At 39.1% G+C, this 20,604-nt stretch overlaps 1 protein-coding gene across 6 annotated transcripts in view; it reads left to right on the top strand.

Moving 5' to 3' along the window:
* The window catches only part of NLGN1 (neuroligin 1), a 947,633-nt gene that overhangs the window by 173,199 nt on the left and 753,830 nt on the right, over positions 1-20,604 (top strand). For 2 of the 6 annotated variants that reach the window (XM_012807907.1, XM_003794286.2), the window contains exon 2: positions 9,781-10,589. In XM_012807907.1, coding sequence (XP_012663361.1) covers positions 10,097-10,589 — 493 coding nt within the window. In that variant the 5' untranslated portion in view covers positions 9,781-10,096. Of the gene's footprint in view, positions 1-9,780; positions 10,590-11,023; positions 11,084-20,604 lie in introns of those variants that run through there. The other 4 variants (XM_012807910.1, XM_012807909.1, XM_003794287.2 and 1 more) reach the window with 3 other exon arrangements.

The raw sequence follows: 20,604 nt of genomic DNA, 5'->3' as shown, positions 1-20,604 counted from the left end.
TGAGGCAGGAGACTCGCTTGAGCCCAGGAGTTGGAGGTTGCTGTGAGCGTGATGCCATGGCACTCTACCCAGGAGGATAGCTTGAGGCTCCGTCTCAAAAAAAAAAACAAAAAAAAACCAAATCACCATGAAAAATAAGTGCTATGGGTTCACTTAAAAGAAAGGTACTAAGTGTTTTGAGAGATGAAGGAAGGCTGGATTAATCATTAAAAAAACAGTACCTACTGACCTTAGAATCAGGCCTTTGTGGCCGTGAGCTGGCATCCCTCTGTGAAAGCACCAATGGGGAGAGCATTCTCCAGGAAAGAAGATCTTGATGGGCAGGTTGGCTAATTCACCGAGCGTGGCTCCTAATGCTCCGTCTTGCCTTCCATTAGTATTATTTATTCACAAAGACAGTTTGCTAGCAGGTGTAATCTCTGCCATGGACTCATGTTTTATTCCTTGTTACTATGTAAAATGTTTTGTTGGTAAAGTTTTTTCTCCTATTATTGTCAAGTTTTAGTTTGCCTTTAAAAAAAAAAAAACATTCTGTTATTTTCTTACATTTAGAGTGGAATTATCCCCAGGGGAAAGGGAACAAAGAGAACTCCTTCTGTTTCTGCAGAAAAAGGGAGAATAGCACATAACTCTAGGACACTCTTAAAAAATCTGCCACCCTTTCTCCCCAGAGGCTCTGGGCAGAAGTGAGAAGGAGGCAGGTTTTGCCTCATCTCCTTTGATTTGCAGCATCTGTAAACTGTGCTCTTGTTTCACTGAAGAATGTTGCTGTAACTTCCATTTAACTATGTGTTACAAGGAGAGGATGAGAGCTCCACCTTGGTGGTGTATAGAGACAATTAAAGGAGGTCATGCAATCAGCTGCGCTTTTAACCCCGCACAAACTCACTTGGTGCTCACCATGAGTCCAGGCATCACTTGATGGTGCTCATGGCAGAAGGCCCGCGTCACAACATTAATTTTCCAGAGCTATATGTCCATTAGGCCATAGCATGGGCCCAGCATCCCTTGAATTTCTGTATGGTCAGAGTCTTGAACATCCCTATTCCCATCTCAGAATAGACCCTTTTTGTCCTTGTTTTCAAATTCATTCTTGTTTTCTTCCATCTTGCTCCTTTCTGACACTGTGTAACTCCATACTCAGATTCAGTTCATCTATTCAGCAGTAGAAATACCATTTCTTGTTAATTTTACTCCTTGCACTTCAACCACCCTCGCCTTTCTTACCCTCAGCCTGACATCTGTTACTGGTGAATGCTGGGTAAGTTTCAGTGCTGTAGAAGGCGCTGCAGATCCTGCCTGTAACTAACCCCGCAAGCTGAGCAGAGCCTTTCTCTTTCCCTCCTGTTGTTCTCTTGAGTTTTTCCTTCTCCCCAATCCCACCCACCCATCTTGGCCTCCCAGAATGTTAGGATTAGAGGGGTGAGCCACTGTGCCCAGCTGGCTGTTTTCAAATATTTTTGTCTGACTTGTTATTATACCTGATTAGATAGTCTTTGTTTTTAATCTTATAGCTGAAGAGGAACTAGTACTAAAATTTTGAAAAGTGTCATTTGTGTCCTTTTATTGTCTTTACTTACGATTGTATTTCTTGTATTTCCTTTCATCTACACATATTTTGTGGGGAAAAAAGCTTAACCAATAGTCCATTTTATAATGGTTACTTTAATTACAACTAGATAAAAAATATATAAATCTGTTTGTCCAGTGATACAAACTGTGGCACAGTGCTATACATTGAAAATGAGCATTGACAACGATACTGCTGGAAAATGTAACGTGTTCTAGAACAATCGACCTTCCCAGTAACACCTCACGTGCAAGCATATGACATAATAATGTGAAGACGCTGGTGTGGACTCATACCTGTATATTGGGAATGCTTAATTTCTCTTTTGGTTTTATGTAAAATATTTTGATAAATAGAAGTTCAACTATTTAGTTCTCTCATTGTGTCTGATCATCTCATGATGCTGCTGCTGCTTTAGAGATTGCTGCTCCATGACATTGCCAGTTTAATTTTCTTGTGACTCAATTTGAAAATACTTTTCCCCTGCTAGGGATGTTTAATGCCTTTTCATCATCTGGTGAATAAAATCGAAGCTTTTTAGTCTCTTAATGAAGGTCTTGCTTGATGTGACTCTAGCCTGCCTTTTCAGTCTTATCTAATGTTCATCTTCATTTGCTCCGTATTCTGGCCAAATGAGACTGAATCCTTTTCAGACAATCCTCTTTCTGTCCTTTCTGTCACAAGGCAGGCTTTGGGAACTTGGGGGGTGGGGGAGGGGGGACAGCAGAGGTTTGTCTGCAAGAAGTTTGTTAGGGAGCCCATTGGGAAGCACACTTGTAAAGAGGTGAGAGGATCCTATCTCCTCCTGCCTCTGCCCATTTCCCTGGGGAGCCACAGTGGCCCTCAGAGCTGTTCTCACTGAGGAAGGAGCCCAAGCCTTTGTCATGAGCTACCACTGGGAGGGTGAGCATCACAATAGCCACTGCACATTCTTTTTACTGCCCCTAGAACATGCCTTGTCCAGGATTCCCTCTGTGATCATCAGTGTTTTTTCTAATCATATTTATTCCTCTAAGCCCATTCCTAGTTCCTCTTGATTTAGGAACTTTTTTCTAACCCACTAGCTGGAGGTAGACTGAACTTTTCTTTTAAAGCCTAACATCATTTTGTACAATTGCATTCATTTGCTATTCATCCCATTTTTAAGTACTTATTATGTGAGTTAATTACATATTAGTTACTTTAAATATTCAGTTGCTGAAAGATCTCAGAAATACTCATTGGACAGCTTTTTCACAGGCAAAGAACTCGGCATAGCAACAGCAGGAGAAGGTTTCACATTAACCGGAGCCTAAAATCTCAGACTCTGTCCTCCCAATGCTCAAGCTTCTCTGCCCTACTGCTGCTGGGTCACACAGGACATCGTCAGTCCCCAGGCTTTAAACCACCACGAGTGTGTGTATGGAACATCTTGGCATAGGAAGCTCAAATCTGGTGCTGGTCAGGTTCTCTTAGAGTGAGTCAGTTACACAGGCACATCCCTCCAACAGGGCCAGTCTTGGCTGTTGAAAACCTCCATATTCCATGGAAACCAGTTATTATTAAATTGAATTATTAAATTTGTTGTTATTATTACTTAATTCATTATATTTGATTGTTATAAGCATGGTTGACATGGTGGTGTGGTCTGACTTCAAAACAACTCATTGAGCTGTAGGTACAAAACATTATTTGTCTTTAGTTAATGCAAGAAATATTTATTATTCTTGATTTCTGTATTTGCAACTTTGCCTATTCACTGATATTTATTTATAATCCTAAAATCAATATGTATGGCACTGTCACAGTCATTCTATAGATATAAGCAATGCAGTAAAAACACTGAGTCACCCTATGAACATGTTCTCCATTGATGTTGAACAGAACATCCCTCTGCCTTCTTGTTCCAAGTCTATGGACTTAGGGCGGAGGTGGTGGAGGCGGCAGAGCAGTGTAAGAAGATCCAGGCCAGGGACCAGTTGGAGGGGTTTGTATTTCTAACTCTGGCACCTGTTATTGCAGTGGCCTTAGGCACTTACCACTTCAGAACCTTAGGTTTTCTTTTGTAGAAGAGAGAAAATAAAATCTACTAGGATGAGTTGTTTTAAGGGTTTAAAATTATAATCTATGTTAGATATGTGTATATATATGCACATATGTATGTGTATTTTTCTAGGAATGCTGGATCTGTGTTCCCTCACTTAGTGTTCTTGGTAACTTTATAAAGCAACAAGGATCTACTGCATGTTTTGTAGGATTGGCTAAGGGTCACCACCAAGCTCCAGGCAGTTCTGGAGGTAAGCATGCAGTCAGTCCAGACCAACTGAGATATGCCCAGGTTTGCACTATGTAAAGGATTTCCATGCAGATTTTATGATGGATATAAAGATATTGTTTTAAAAATACATGCAAAATCCTAGCCCTCAAATATGAAATTCAGTCAGGAGGAGTTGGGATCAACACTAAAAACAAACAATAAATCCAAAGCAAAAGAATAAATAGGTAATATTTATTTAAATATTTAAAAGACATAAAGAGGCTGTGCAAAGATGGAAGTCAGAAACTTTATGCGGGGTCCCACTCCCACCTCTGTCTTGCATTTATTGAGCAATGTTCTCACTTTCTTTAGGCTGGTCTCCATAGTCTCACTTTATCACCCTTGGTAGAGTGAGAGTGCGGTGATGTCACAGCTTACAGCTCACAGCAACCTCAAACTCTGGGGCTTAAGTGATTCTCCTGTCTCAGTCTCCCAAGTAGCTGGCACTAGAGGCACCCACTACAATGCCTGGTTATTTTTTGTTGTAGTTGTCATTGTTGTTTAGCTGGCCCGAGCCAGGTTCAATCTGCCAGCCTCCGTGTATGTGGCCAGCACCCTAACCACTGTGCCATGGGCACTGAGCCAAGAGCCACTTTTTATGTTACTTATTCCTTTTCAATATTATAAGATACTTGAGAGAAATGAGTAGATTATGTTTGTCTTTAAATTCTCCATACCATTTAGTAAATAATTTGCACGTTGCAAATACCCTGTAAATGTTTGTGGAGTGATTGAAAGAGTGCATGAATGTGGCCACCCACTCTCATTATCTAACGTTCCAGACAGTTCTCTCTACTTTTTTCCCGGGTCACTCAGGAACAAACTAGTTGAGGGATAGCTATTATGAAGAACTGTTGGAAGTGAGATAATATATTACCATTTATGAAGCCCTTTTAAACTTTTTTATTATTATTTTTTCTGTGAGATGTACATGCTTCTATTTAAGGGAAGAATAATAGAGGAACTTATGAGCTGGTATCCTCACTTTCTGAAAGTCAGGTGAGGCTGGTCCTGTGTGGATTAAAACTGCCTGGTCTGCTGAGTAAGAGTTCTCTAACCCCTTATTATAATGTATTTATTTTAAGGTATTTCAAGCATACAGAAAAATACAGAGAATCCCATAATAAAAATGTGTGTGTGTTTATCACCAAACACTGTCAAATACTAAGATTTTTTTCAAACTTGCTGTAGTTAATTGCTAGCCTTTTAATGCCTAAACTACAGGTTATCAGTCCTGAGCTTCAATTAATTAATTAATTGTTGGAATTAACTTTATTTTCTTACTTCCTTACCAAGACATGACATCCTATTATTCTGCATTTATGTGTCTGTGAATATGCAATATTGTTTGGCATACTTTAAGCTTTATTTAAAGATTATTTATTGTACCTATTCTTCTGAAACTTGTTTTGCTCAGAAATTTTGAGATTTATCTATGTTGATGTTTTAGGTCTAGTTTTCTTATATTTGCTGCAATACGGAATTTCAATTTGTGAATATATCATGATTTATTTATCAGTATCTATTAATAGATATTTAGACTATCATAAATGTAGGATTGTTTTAGTTATTAAAAATCATTACACAAATAATTGTTTCACATGAGCTGTGTAATCACATATAAATAGCTGATCACTTCACTCAATAGAGTAAAAAAGATATTTTAGAAGTAGCAAATACAATCTAAACTTCCAATGAGAATAGGTGTCCAACCTTTGTTTTTTTTTTCCTCTACTACTCATCGGAAGAACAAGAGTTGTTTTGGACCACACATTAAAAACACAGACACTAAGGGAATCTGGTGAGCAACAAAAAGGTTCATGTGAATAATCTTCTCGATATCCAACACCCAAGATAAACAAAATGGACCTCGTAATTTGCACGTGGCCATGGGCTACAGGTTGGACACTCTGGAAGTAGGTCACTTTTATTTTTCTTCTTCAATGAAATTGTCAAAGTATTTACTTAGATGTGGTCTGCTGAAGAAACATAAAACGCTTTTTCAGTTCAATTTGGAATAAATCATTTTTTAAAAAAATTGATAATTGTGAATTGGGGGGGCTGTATCATGTGCAGTGATCCAGAAAATGAGATGGCCTTCATCAGATGCCAACCAGCTCCTGGTTCTATTACTGTGTAGTTGAGAGACTTCAGCCAGTGTACTTAGCCACTTTGAGTATCAGTTCTTTATGAGTAAAAATGGGGCAACTATTACACCCATTGTACTGCATTGTTGTAAATGAGATGTAACTGCATGAAAACTAAGGGTATGCTATACACTAAGGAAGCACCAATAAACAGCCAGAAATTTGAGACTCTATCTTTAGGCATATACATATTTTACGTTTTAGTAATTTAACTAAGCCATTGTTTTTTTCATTTCAAGTTTTTATGTGCTATTCACTCTTTATTTTTTTTTTTAATTGTTGGGGATTCATTGAGGGTACAAAGAACTATGTTACATTGATTGCATTTGTTAGATAAAGACCTTCTTATAATCGTATCCTACTCCCAAAAGGTGTGTCACACACCGTGACCCCCCTTCCCTCCCTCTCTCTTCCCTTTCTCTGCTCTCCTCTCCCCCCCCCACTGTCTACTAGGTCATTAATTGTCCTCATATAAAATTGAATACATAGGATTCATGCTTCTCCATTCTTGTGATGCTTTACTAAGAATAATGTGTTCCACTTCCATCCAGGTTAATACAAAAAATGTAAAGTCTCTATCTTTCTTGATGGTTGAATAATATTCCATACACATACCACACCTTGTTAATCTATTCCTGGGTTGGTGGGCATTTAGGCTGTTTCTACATTTTGGCTATTGTAAATTGAACTGCAGTAAACAGTCTAGTGCAAGTGTCCCTGTGGTACAGGATCAAATGGGAGGTCTAGTTTGAGTTCTTTGAGGGTTCTCCATACTTCCTTCCAAAAAGGTTGTATTAGTTTGCAGTCCTATCAGCAGTGTGGAAAATGTTCCCTTCTGTCCACATTCATACCACCATCTGCAATTTTGAGATTTTGTGATGTGGGCCATTCTCACTGTGCTTAGGTGGTATCTCAGGGTGGTTTTGATTTGCATTTCTCTAATAATTAGGGACAATGAGCATTTTTTCATGTTTCTTAGCCATTCATGTGTCTTTTTTTTTTTGTTGTTGTTGTTAAGAGACAGAGTCTCACTTTGTTGCCCTCAGTAGAGTGCCATGGTGTATGGTGTCACAGATTGCAGCAACCTCCAGCTCTTGGGCTTGGGCAATTCTCTTGCCTCAGCCTCCTGAGTAGCTGGAACTACAGGCACCTGCCACAACGCCCGGCTATTTTTTGTTGCAGTTTGGCTGGGGCTGGGTTTGAACCCACCACCCTCGGTGTATGGGGCTGGCGCCCTACTCACTGAGCCACAGGCACCACCCCTTGTCTGTCTTCTTTAGAGAAGCTTCTATTCATCTCTCTTACCCAGTGATCTAAGGGATTATTGGCTCTTAACATGTTGATTAATTTGAGTTCTCTGTAGATTTTAGTTATCAAGCTTTTTGTCCTATTCAAAATATGCAAATATCCTTACCCATTGTGTAGATTGTCTATTTGCTTTGGTTGTTGTCTCCTTAGCTGCTTCTCAGTTTAGTTGTCAGTCATGAATAAATGTTATTATAACAGTAACTTCTAAAAAAACTTTGGGTCAGTACAACAGTTCTCTTTATACATACATACATGTAAAATGAGATATTTTTGTAACCTTAAGAGCTAAATGTGACTGAAATTTGAAAATTCATTGTGGCATGCAGAATTCCAGTCCTCTGCAATTTGTGTTAAAGGAGCACATCAGTGAAAAACAGGAGCAATTTTCTTGTTCATGCAATTAAGAATCTATGAGTACAAAAAGAAGTGTTATATTGTTAATAACAAACAAGTATCATTGTTTTTGTTATTATTAATGAGATACCAGTTGTATAAAGAAGAACTTTTGGAAACGGCTGTATAGTACTTGGAACTTAGGCTGAATTAAAAACTGATGACGGAGCCTTTTTTAAAATTTCAGATTAACGTGAGGAAATAATTTATTAGGTTATACAGTTCACACAGGAAAGCTTAAAGTCCAGGCTATAGCGGTATCCTGCACCCAGGGACTGTGCCCCGTACCCATCCATAGTACCCACTGGGTAGGAACCTACTGAATCCCCTTCCTCCTTCACCCCTTCTGAAACTTAATTGAGGTTTTCTTTCATGTGGGTCTGTGGTTATTAATCTCCTAGTTTCAACTTGGTATCGGGTACATGTGGTGCTTGTTGTTTCAGCCTTGTGGATGGTAGAGACTTTTAAGGCCTCACTACATGTTCTCTATTTTAGCTGTCAAAATGTTGCTTTTTTAACACAAAAAGGTAACTAGCAAAGATTTAGTCATGCTGTGGGCCACCATCATTCTGCATAAGAAGCAGCCTCAAATATTCTTTATAGAAATTGGTTTCTGTAGTTAAATCTTCCAAAAATACTGAAGTTCTGAAACAGGAACAGGATGAGTCTAAGCCTATCTTTTGTGTGTTAATGTGCTTTAAAAGCAAAAGCATGTGAATTAACACGGACTAAAATATTCTTCAGGAAAGTCACTTATCTCCTTATTGCCTTCTATGATAGATTGTTCAGAGCTAAAGGAACACCAGGCCAGACCCAAATCTTGTGCTGCCCTATGTAGTTTTTATAATCTCCTTTGAAATAACACAAAGTCTGGGCATCTCACTGCCAGACTAGCACTTCTCCAGGAATCTTCAGTAATATGACAAGATAGAACCATCTCTAATACCAATCAACACTGTTATTTTCAAAGTAAGCACTTAAAAAGGTTTCTTGAAGAAGAAAACACAGATTTTCTGACCTGTATGCTATCTGGCCGTTAATGAAAGATTACACTGTGAATTGTATTGCACTGAATGTTACATTTTATTCTGATGCATTTTAAGTTGTACTGGATAAACAGCGTTAGGTATTTGATTACGCTTAATATGCAAAATGCCATGATTAACTACCACATTCTTTTCATATTCTTCCTTTGATCTCTAACAGTGAAAACAAAATTTGTAATTTAAAATATATTGACATTGACTTTGACTCAGAAATTTAATTTCATTTTGGGAATTTATTAATATCTAAATTATATAGCTAGATGATAAAATAACTAAGTCTTCAAAAAATGTTTCCAGCTTCTGTATCTTTTTCAAGTAGTGTCTAATGCTGCTTTCTCTTTAAAATTATTGAATCTTAATTTAAGATATCAGGCCTATAACCTATATTTTGTATACGGTTTTGAGAGATAACAAGGAAGTTGGCCTCATGAGGTAGTTGCACTTAATTATCATATCTGAACTTGTAATAGTTCAGGAAAGTCATTTATTGCCTTCTATGCTCTGATGTTACCTTTGGGTTTTTTTGATAAGCACGGGATTGGGAACCACCACCTTTTTGTTTATATCTTTTTAATATACACAGTTATTCGTCCTGAGTTTGTTTCTATTTCACTAATTCATTATCAATTTTTAAAAAACATTTTCTGCTATTGGCCTTTAATTTTGAGAATATTTGTTGATTAATCCCACAGTCAAAAAAAGTGATTGGGTAATAAAGGAAGATTTCTCACAGAACATTCAGTTTTATAAAATACTTTACTGTGACGTGTTTCTAAAACTGTATATTTTGTTAGGGCCTCCTTTCACTTAAATGTATGTGATGCCAGCAGACAAGTTTCACAGTAATCTAATTATCAGTTATTTCACTTGTTGTCTCACATCAAGCCATGATTTTCCTAAGGCCGTATTTAACTTATCCAAACCTAGCCACTATGAATGTATTTCTGTGGCTTATAAAACACCTAGTTATCACTCTATTTTATCTTGTTCCAACTCATGATTTATTTTCATTTTCTCTAGGATAGACCTACAGCTTACTGGATTTGATTTGTAAGAGGGAAATCTACAGTCAATGGCCACTCTTGCCACATTGCTACTATGGAAAAGAGAATGGTCAATAGGATATGGTCTAATAAATGGTGACGATTGAAGACGCTGCTTCAGTACTTGTGAAATCAAGGGGAGCAAGTTGTTGCGTGAAGGTCTCTCTGAGAGTCTCTCAGCAAGCTCACCCGTGAGCAATCAGAGCCATACTGCCGCTACACGGTCTCTCTCAAGTGGATACAAATACCCTGGCCTCCCCATACCCAGAAAACCAGACAGCTGATGTGGGACCATGGCACTGCCCAGACACACTTGGCCAGACCGAGTGCGGCGGGCAGGGAGGGCGCACCTGCCGCACGCGAGCGTGGGAGCCTCGCTGGCCGTCTGTGTATTGGGATGTTTGCTTCAGGCTGGCCACGTGCTATCACAAAAACTAGATGATGTGGACCCACTGGTGACCACCAACTTCGGCAAGATAAGAGGAATTAAGAAGGAACTCAATAATGAAATTTTGGGGCCTGTTATTCAGTTTCTTGGGGTTCCGTATGCAGCCCCACCAACAGGAGAACATCGTTTCCAGCCCCCAGAACCGCCATCTCCCTGGTCAGAGATCAGGAACGCCACTCAGTTCGCTCCCGTGTGTCCCCAGAACATCATTGATGGCAGACTGCCGGAAGTCATGCTTCCGGTGTGGTTCACCAATAACTTGGATGTGGTTTCATCGTATGTCCAAGACCAGAGTGAAGACTGCCTATATTTAAATATCTATGTCCCGACTGAGGATGGTGAGTTTATTGCAGGAAAAACAGGAAGATAAATTTCTATTTCCTTTACTATTCTCAGCTCTAACAACATGCCCCGTGTACCTAGTGCGCATGGCTCCCCGGTTGGCATGCAGACATACTTTACACGCGTGCACGCCGCTGCTTTTGTTTGTGTGTGTCAGTGTATCTGTTTTATTTATTTTTTCCTGTGCTTACTCATTTTCTTTCCCCCACAGCACGTATATTTAGGTAGAAATGGGTCCCTAATTTCCGTTTCCTACCGAATGACTTCTGAGAAGATGCATCAACATTTCCTCATTGCATGTGCAGGCGCCGCAGTGGGGCCCTTCCGCGCTCCGAACCCGGAGCGTGCGCAGTTAGATAGCCGTGTTGCATGGTCCGGCGGTCTGGGATGGAGCGCCATGTTATTTTCTAGTCTTCTATTCATTTTTCAGTAAAAAGAATATCCAAGGAATGTGCCAGAAAACCCGGCAAGAAAATATGTAGAAAAGGAGGTATGTATAAAAGTGGAAATAAAAAATGGGGGAAAAAGCTTGCAGAGGAAGAATAAGATGCTCTCCCCAAGAATGAATTGCTGGTGCTGGAAAGTGAATGGTTAGGTGATACTGGGAATTTAATGAAGTCTGTCTAGGGTAGAGAGACAGGTAAGGAGAGCTCTAGCTGTATGGATAACATTGGCGAAACTCATTGGTGGTGCCGAGCGTTCTGGTGCTAGTGGAACTGGTAAACGTTGAATCTCTGCTTGGAGTTGCATAGAGAGGAAAAGTTACTTAGGCTGTTAGGATCCCCGAAAGGAACCAAAAGAAGGCCGTCTTACCAACTGGTTACCCCGATCTCTGAACTCTTTCCTACAGATAGAGTTGTGTTTCTCATAAAATTGATCACATCAGTCAGAAACTTAGTTTTTTGGTTTATTCTTGACTCCTCTTGGAAACCCTATGAATTTTTCATCATCAGGGTGAATCCGCTACAACTATTGGGGAAGTATCGTTATTAAGCAACAGGATTTTTTTCTAGTCTATTCATTTTCAGTGACTCTTCCCTAAGAGAATGAGATTTTGCAGATTTTATACTAAATATTTACAGTCTTAAAGTTACTTTAACAATTTTATATTTATGTTAAACAATTTAAAACATAGGGAAGTGCATAAATCAGAAGCTACAATTAAATCAACCTTCAAATCATCTTCTAGCCAGATTGAGCAAATGTAGACACTGACAGCTGCAAGCTTGCCTCTGAATGTAGCTTGTCCACACTTCCCTTTTATGTAACATTCAGCAAATCACTCATAGCAGAGTATGATTTTCTAAGGCAGTAAATCATCTAAGTGTTATTTTGACCTTTTTCATAATGTGGTGGAATTTCTGATCTTCATACAGAAGTCATATTAATATTCTAGTGCTGCACATTCGCTCTCTATGCACGTCTGATCTGGCTGGACTAAGTCAGTTTTCATTACAGCATCCTTGTGTAACCTCCTGGCAAGGGGTGTCTAAATTGTTCTGATTTACCAGGATTATGCTGCAAGGAAGACACTCCATGCGACAAAATTCTTAATCATCAATCAGAAGTACTTGAAGTAAATTGAGTTTTGTTTTGTTTTGTTTTCCTCTCATTTCTCAGACAATACTGATAGAATGAGATTTAACCTTGTTTTTTTTATTGATGCCATGATTTGGGTTAAAAGTATAATATACATAAGAAGATGAGTATGGAGGTAACAAAGATGTTTTATACAACTTTGAAAAAGTCTCTTGTTTTTCCCCAAATGGGAATAACTGCGGTAATTTACATGCCTTCCACTAATGTAAGGTACTGCAGTAGTTATTACTGTGTAGCTTGCAAGTATGTGTAATTAGCTAAATGGCTTTCAGCTCCTATCACAAAGATGTTGATCACAAAATTATAATAAAGATGCTATTGAAGAATGTGTAGGTAGAGCATCATATGTAAAAATAAGAAAGTGACCTTTCTTCTTATACAATTGTAGAGGGAAAAGAATTTCTCAGAAAAATCCTTTTTGTTCTTTGCACTGCTTGTCCCATCCACTTTATAAGCGAGTTGGCAGAGAGGTACAAGGCTGTGCTGCTCGCCCTCTCAGACTCTGCGCTTACTCATAATTTGGGGCCAACATCTGTAGATATCCACTTGAGACTGCCTGGATTACCATCCAAGTCCACTGTGCTTTTATATGTTATAAATTAAGCATTCTAAAATGTTATTTTGGCTTGGGAATTTAACATATCCTATTATTATTAAATAAGTTTTGCTTATATATTAGCTTTTTGTATATCATCCCAAAGTCTAAATAATAAAAAATCAAATTGAATTTTTTAAATCAATAGTATTTTTTTTTTTTTTTTAGCCATGACTGGGTTTGAACCTACCATCTCCAGCATATGGGGCCAGTGCCCTACTCCTTTGAGCCACAGGCGCTGCCCGTATACTAATAGTATTTTTAATTTAAACAAAAACTATAGCTTAGCTTTTAAATAAAGGAGAGGAATTTTTTTCCCCAAACTTTCAACTTTTTTTCTTTTCTACCATAAAGTGTCTATGTTGGCCATTTTAGGAAATCATATTATCCTGGTTGAGAAACTGTTAGTCATTTCATACCTGTTTAAGTACACACTAATGTACATTTTGTATGTACTATTGAGTTCCCCAGAATTCCAGGAGTTTGTAAATAATGATTCAGAACTGTGAGAATAGTTGCTTTGCCTTTTATCTAGATGCTAATAAAGCTCTGTCCTACTATTATTTAATTTACTTTTTTTAAGTGTGTACGATCACCTGCAGAGGATGGATTTGCATGTCTATGCCAAGCATACTATAGTCTGTGTGTACTGTATTCATTCAGAACTATCTCCTAATTGCCAATTATAAGCCATGTACTATTCAAGGGGATCAGTAATGAATGAAACGAAGAACGCTCTTTCCATAGATCTCACAATCAAGCAACTTTATAAGGAACAAAGAATTTTCTTTATTTTGGTCTGTATAAAAAAAGAGAAAGTCGGATGGCGCCTGTGGCTCAAGGAGTAGGGCACAGGCTCCATATACCAGGGGTGGCGGGTTCAAACCTGGCCCTGGCCAAAAACTGCAACAACAACAACAACAACAAAAAGTCTGTCCCTTATCCAGGAAATGTGTTATGATTTTTAAATAGAGCTTTTTATAATATTTTCCTTTGCATTTGAAGGAGGGAATTCATTTTTATCAATAGGCTGCCTCACATTTTAAAGCAGGTCCCAGTTGCACATTTTAATCTAGCTTTTCATATTTCCCATGATAGTTTTAAGCAGATGTTAATTACCCTCTAGATAATTTCTCAGGATTTCATCCTGACAAAATAGAAAAAAAGGAATGAATTCTTAGAACAAGATGACTACTGACATGTGAACAAGTAGGCAGAGACTGTGATAGAGACTGGAATTTTGATCTGGAGGACTGGTGTCTGCTTTTATATAACAGATGTTTTGCATAATTTATCCATTTAATCATCATAGCAACTTTATGAGCATGGCATATTGCTATCTCTACAAGTAAGAAAGTAGGTTCTGAGAAGTTGGGTATTCTAACCCCATTTCTGCGGCTCGTAGGTGATGGAGGTAGGTTTGGCCTTAGTTTCTGCCTATGTTGAACGCGTCCCATTACGCTGAATTACATTCTGTGATGATTTCTGTAGGAGAGAATTTGGTCTCTCCACTCTTTCTCTTTCTGTGTTCTTTCTTTTGCACATTCAGAGATATCATGAGTTTCTCTCATTCTATCAGTTGACCACATTTTAGACTAACTCGATGCTCGTTTTACTTGAGTTGAATCAAGCCACTGATAGCAACCAATTCCCCCAAACATGCTTGATGCCTGTTTTAGTGAAGACTTTAATAGTGCCGCACCTGCTTCCCCAGTGTTCAGACCAGCATCCTGGCATGCTCCTCCCAGATGCTATCAAAGAGGAGCTTTTACTTGTTGAGGTTCCCTGTTTTTCTAGGTTGCTCTCTTGTGAGAGTTGCTAACAAACCGTGGAGTGGTCAAATATTAGGCAGTAAACAGCAAAAGTAGGAACAAGGGACCCAGAGAGTCCACAAACAAATTGATTGTCTCTGGATACTCTGGGGTTATATAGTCTTATATTTTTCTAGCACTTTGACTCTTATTTACATAACTCTTCTGAGATGAATATAGAATTAACTTTTATTTATGTGGTTGTGAGACATTATTAACCTATTTTTTCTTAACCTCAATTTTTATTATGCAGAGATTCAAATCTTTATAGATATCTCTGGTACAATTCTTTGTTCCTTGAGCTTTTTCCCCTAGTTTTCAAAAGTATTTTACTTTTGCATCCTTGAGGTAAAAGCGTCTACCTGAGGTGATCCTGAATTTGTTCAAGAGCCTTTTCCACAAATTTTCTGTAGGTTTATTTGGTTGGTTGTTTACGTTTCGCAAACAGGGATTGATTTTTTTCCCTAATTGAACATGCATACTAATGATGACTTGGATCACCATCAATGTATTAAGATTTTAAAAGGGGATTACATTGCAGAATATTCATTCCTTCTTCTCGATTATACATTTCTAACTTATTTATCCACTTGACAAGTATTTATTGGGTGCTTACTTGAGCCAATTGAATGCTCTTGGCTCAAGGGATACATCAGTGAACAAAAGAGGGCCATAAAACCTTGCCCACCCTCCTGAAGACATCCTAGTATGTAGAGACAGCATGTAAATGAGTAACACAATAAACAGCTAAATTAAAAATGTGCACAAAGGTGAAAAATAACCAGAGGATGCAAGGAGGATCAAGAGCGCTGGTGTAGAGAGAAAAGATAATTTAAAATAAGATGGTCATGGTCATCTCATTTAAACAAAAACCTGAAGGGTATTAGCTGGATATCCGGGAAAAGCGTGAAGCCAAGACTTAGTGCAAAGGCATTAAGGTGGGAGGCTGCCTTGAATAGTTAAGGAGCAGGTGGAGGTACAACATATCTGGAGGGGGGACAGAGAGGTGGACAAGGAGGTTCCTAATGATCTGACTTTGTTCTTTACAAACCATTCTGGTGGGCATATTGCGAGCAGCTGATCCGAGTTTGGAGAAATGATTAGAGCAACAGGAAGCAACCAGGACCGGGGCGTGGTTCAGGCTCAGACCAGGCTGGTGACAATGGGCATGGTAGATTCTTTGTGTATTTTGAAAAATCACATTTTTCGATGAATTTATTGTTGTGTGAAAAAGAGGAGCCAAAGAAGATACCTAGACTTTTCATCTGAATACCTAGAAGAACAGATTTGCCACAAATTAAGACGGAAAAGGAGGGATGTAGCAGGGTTTGAGGAGAAGCAGAGTGCAAAGATGATAAGTTTAGTTTGGGGCATGTCAAATTCAAGGTGACCCTTAGGCATTCAAAGGTAGACATCAGGGAACCGGGGTCCTGACCAACACCTGAATTAAGTTCAGGAGAGAGGAGGAGGGAGAAAGGGGAGGGAGAAAGTAAATGAGGGAGTCACGCTGATATAGAAGGGAAGGATTTAAAATCTTGAGGTTGAGTAAGAGTAGGAAGTGAATGAAAATAGAGAAAAAAGACACCAAGGATTAGTCCATGGCATGATGCAGTTGGGAAAAGAAGGAGATGAAGTGGAGACTGAGAAAGAGTTACATACGGGACTGGGAGTGAGCCAAGATGTTTGAATTGCCTGTAAATTAAGAAAATGCCTCTGAGTAGACCCAATAACCAACTCTGCCAAATTCTTTTGTGGGTGGTGCGGACTTTACAGAGTGGAATTGGTCTATTGGAGAATAGGAGATTTGAAGTTGCTTAGCATGAATAATTATTTTAAGGAGATTTTCTCTTTTAAAAGGGAGAATATGAGAGAAAGAGATCCAGTATTCTCTTTTAAAAGAAAAATACGAGAGAGGACAATAGATGTTGATTTCGTTACTGTAAGGTAAATGAAAGAAATAAAGAAATATTTGCACATAGTTAAAAGGCGACAATTTAAAATGCAGGCACAAAATGGTAGAACTGCTGGAACATCGTCCTCGAGTGTGTGAGAACCATGGGGTTTAACACAACATTGAGGGTTAGTATTAAAAATAATATGGGTAGATGACTTAAGTTAACATGTGCACAGGCAGAAAAAGCAGTGGGGTGCTATTCCCGTCCCATTGTTTCTATTTAATTGATGTGTAATATTAAGGGAAATTGAGATAGAATTAACACTGGTGAGCTCTTTATCCTCAAGTAACAGGTGCAGAAATGGAGGACCAAAGTATAAAGTATCGTACACAAATGTTAATAATTTTTCAGTGAGAAATAAACTGTTTCCTTTCAGGGGACTGTTTTAGAATGAGGAACTAAAACAAAACAAAAAATAAGAGCAACAATAACAGTCCTGTTTCTGTGGTATTCCTCATTAAATAGGTAATGAAATTGGTGGCAAATTTGCTAGTAGAAAAACCACTGCACACTGAAATAATTAGAATTTGTGGTTCATTTATGCAGCTCAAAGATGTACAGGTAACTAGATTGAACCAGACATCTGGCTTCATATTTGAATTAGTAGCCATCAACAGGATAGAGCTAAATCTTTTAAAAGCTAACCAGCTTAAGTGGGAGTTCTGAAATGAAGTAGAGGTAAAGGATTGTAAAGTTTTAAAAGAATGACATCAATTGTTCCATTGTTTATTGACAGGCAGGGAGAGTCCCCCTAAGCAGATGATTAAAAGACCATTATAGCTGTCCAGTTCAATTATTCTGGAGTATAGATACTTTTTTCTTATAGAAAGGGAGGTTGAAGTTGAAAACATTTAAGAGTTATGCTACACAGTAAATTCTTTGTAGAAAGTGTTTTCTCCCATCCTTGTCCGGGTGTGACTTTTCCACCAGTATTGTTTCCGCATGCAGATCATCCCATGAGATTAGTAGGGTGCCATGCTTGCTTTAACTGACTTCTGTATTACTTACTATTATGTATTTTGTTGATAGTATCCTGGGCTTACTATTTCTCCTATGAAAACTCTTCTCCCTCCGATCCCCACAGCAGTTTAGGACATGACCAAATTCAAAAATCACACTCGGTTATCAATATCCTAGTAGCAATTACACAGGCTCATTCTGGGTTTGATAATCTTAAACTCTGGCCTAGAGGTGGAAGCATAATTTCTAACCACAAATCTCCACACAGCCCTTTCTAAGTGGACTAAGTACTTAGCGTGGGACACTTTCCAGGTGAGTTGCCTAGGGCCGCAGTAGCAGATGAGCACAAGCTGGCTAAAAACAAGACTTATCCTCTCAAAGTTTGGAGAAGAGAAATTTAAAATCAGGGGTCCACAGGACTGGCTCTGCCTGGAGGCCCTGAAGGAGCACGGGCTCTTGTTGCTGACTGGCCGGCTGTTCTGTGTCCTGGAGTCCCATCACCCTCTCTCTGCCTCTTGTCACCTAGCTTCCTCCCGTGTGTGGGTGGCTGTGGGTGTCTGCGGCTTCCCGTGGTCAGCTTGTATGCGCAGGCCCACCCCAGGCCAGTATGATCTCACCTTCATTACATTTGCAGAACTATTCTTCCAGATTAGATCATCATGTTAGTCTGCTAGTTTGTCAGAACAAAGGACCACAGATTGCTTGGCTTAAACAACAGAAATTTTTTGTTTCACAGTTCTGGAGACTATAAGCTTGAAATCAAGGTGGGGGAGCCTTGCTTCTTTCTGGGGGCTTATACATGGCTGTGTTCTCTGTGTCTCTCCACATGACTTCTTTCTCCCCGTGTGTGTGTGTGTGTGTGTGTGTGTGTGTGTGCTCAAAAGCTCTCTTCTTTATAAGGACACCAATTACAGTGGATTGAGGCCTGAACTGATTACATCTGTTACAACCCTGTTTCCAAATAGGGCCTCATTCTCAGGTACTCAGTTAGGACATTAATGTATGAATTTGGGGCAAACACAATTCAGCCTGTAAAGGTCACATTTTGAGGTTCCCAATAAATATAAATTATGAGGGTACACGTTTTGAGGTTGTTCTTACTTCCAGGGTAAATTTCCCTTTGTAGACGAGCCCCTCCCTCAGGGGGCGTGTTATACACCCTTACAACGTGCACACTAGGTGAGATCCCACCTCATGCCCTGACGAGCCCCTCCCTCAGGGGCGTGTTACACACCCTCACAACGTGCACACTAGGTGAGATCCCACCTCATGCCCTTCCTCCTTTTACCAGTCATCCAATAAACATAAATTCTTGAGGGATATGGAAAAAAGGTCCACTTTTTTCAAACTGAATCCTCAGAATGATCTTACCATGGTGCTATCCTTATGCCTATTGTATGAGTTGACGAAATGATTACTTATTGGGGTTAAATAATTTCCCCCAGGTTACTGAAGTGTCAGGAGTTTGGGACCCCCATTCCTGTGGCACCTGCCTCCACCGCCATGGCCCCTCCTACCAATGTGGATTTTTCCTCCTCTTTCGTGAAGTTTCTTCAATTTTTTTCCCATATTTTTTTTTTTTTTGGTCAAGATAGGGTAGTATGCATTAGTCTAGAAGCTTTTAAATTTCCAAGTGTTTGACTTTGTGTTAACAAAAATGATTCCTTTTTAAAATAGATTTCTTGAATTTAAACATTTCATCCAGATGGTTGCTTACATGCAAACATGGTTTTAGTTAAAATTAAGATCCTAGCAATTTGGAGGGATCACTTCTGAGGTTTATCTTATAGGGGTACATGTGAATCTTTCTAAGAGTAGAATGTGAACGTTTTGAAACAATGACTGAGAAAATGACATGAAGGCTGTGTTGGCCAGTTTGATGGAAGTAGTTCGGATTGCATGTGAAGACCCCACACTGTACCCCAGAAGTGCATTAATGTACATAGTTACCATTCAATTAAAAAAAAAAAAGATCCTAGCAATTTAAAACTATAGTACTATTGTTTTTCATTTCTGTTTCATTTGTCATATTTAGGCAATCAAACAAAGTTTTTTATTATGAATAATTTTTAATTTAAGACCTAATAGTTTACTGTAATCCTATTCATCTGGATTCTATGTAATGATAACATTAGAGAAATTTAATTATAATATGTTTTTCATTAAAGAATGACATTGTAAAATGTTGCAAAAAACAGACTTAAACAATGAGCAAAAGCAATCTTAATAAAAGAATCTGAGGTTATTGCAATCTTAATTACAATTTTGAAAAGTAGAAAAAAAATCTGATTTATCAACAGTGGTCCTAATTTTCTGCTCCTCATTTCAGGATTGAGGAAGACGTATTCGGTATTCTCTCCCTGCCCCCCCCTTTTTTTGAGGTAAATATCATTGGAGTAGTTATGCCAAAATTAGGATATATTGTCTTCTAGTTTTAGAATGATGATACAAAACCTTTCCTTTCTTCTTTTTCTCTCATAAAAGAGCTCCCATTGTCTTTCCCCCCAAAAGCTTTGGGGCTTTTCTTATAAATCTTCTTTTCAGCACCGGTCTTCAATTGGAAAGTGACAGGTGGAGGAGAGGGGCAGGGTGTAAGTATGGACAGAATGACCCCTGGACAAATGACCTAATCTCACCCACTAATTACAAATACAGCTGCTCCCAGGAAAGGAGGAGGGAGCCCTGGGTAAAATGATGAAGAACATACATATGCTTTGTGACTTGGACTGCTCGGGCCCCCTGGAGCAGATCTGTCCCATGGGGGTCTCTGGAGAGAGGAATGCCTGTAGCCTGCTCTAACTCTCCATTCCTGCTGAGTTCCCACTCACCATCCTCCTCAGCTCGCCACCTTCCCTGGCAATGAGCAGGCCAGGCCTTCCTTTGAGGCTCTAACTTTTCATCTAAAAGAACTGACAAGGTGCTCTGCGCAGTAACTTATGAGCCAGGCAGATCCTGAGGGTCTGGACTGCTCTATTCTGGGTGGCCTGGTAGCCCTTCATGGTTCTGTTTACCCACCCTGACTCTGGCCAGCACAGCCGCCCAGACTCCAGGGAACTTCCATCCCTTGCACTCTCCCCTCTTCCTCCTCCTC

Source organism: Otolemur garnettii, unplaced genomic scaffold, assembly GCF_000181295.1.
Source record: "Otolemur garnettii isolate 467f Iridium unplaced genomic scaffold, OtoGar3 scaffold00078, whole genome shotgun sequence".
Classification (NCBI taxonomy): domain Eukaryota; kingdom Metazoa; phylum Chordata; class Mammalia; order Primates; family Galagidae; genus Otolemur; species Otolemur garnettii.
Note: the sequence above shows the minus strand (reverse complement) of the source record. Positions and strands in the feature narration are given on the sequence as shown.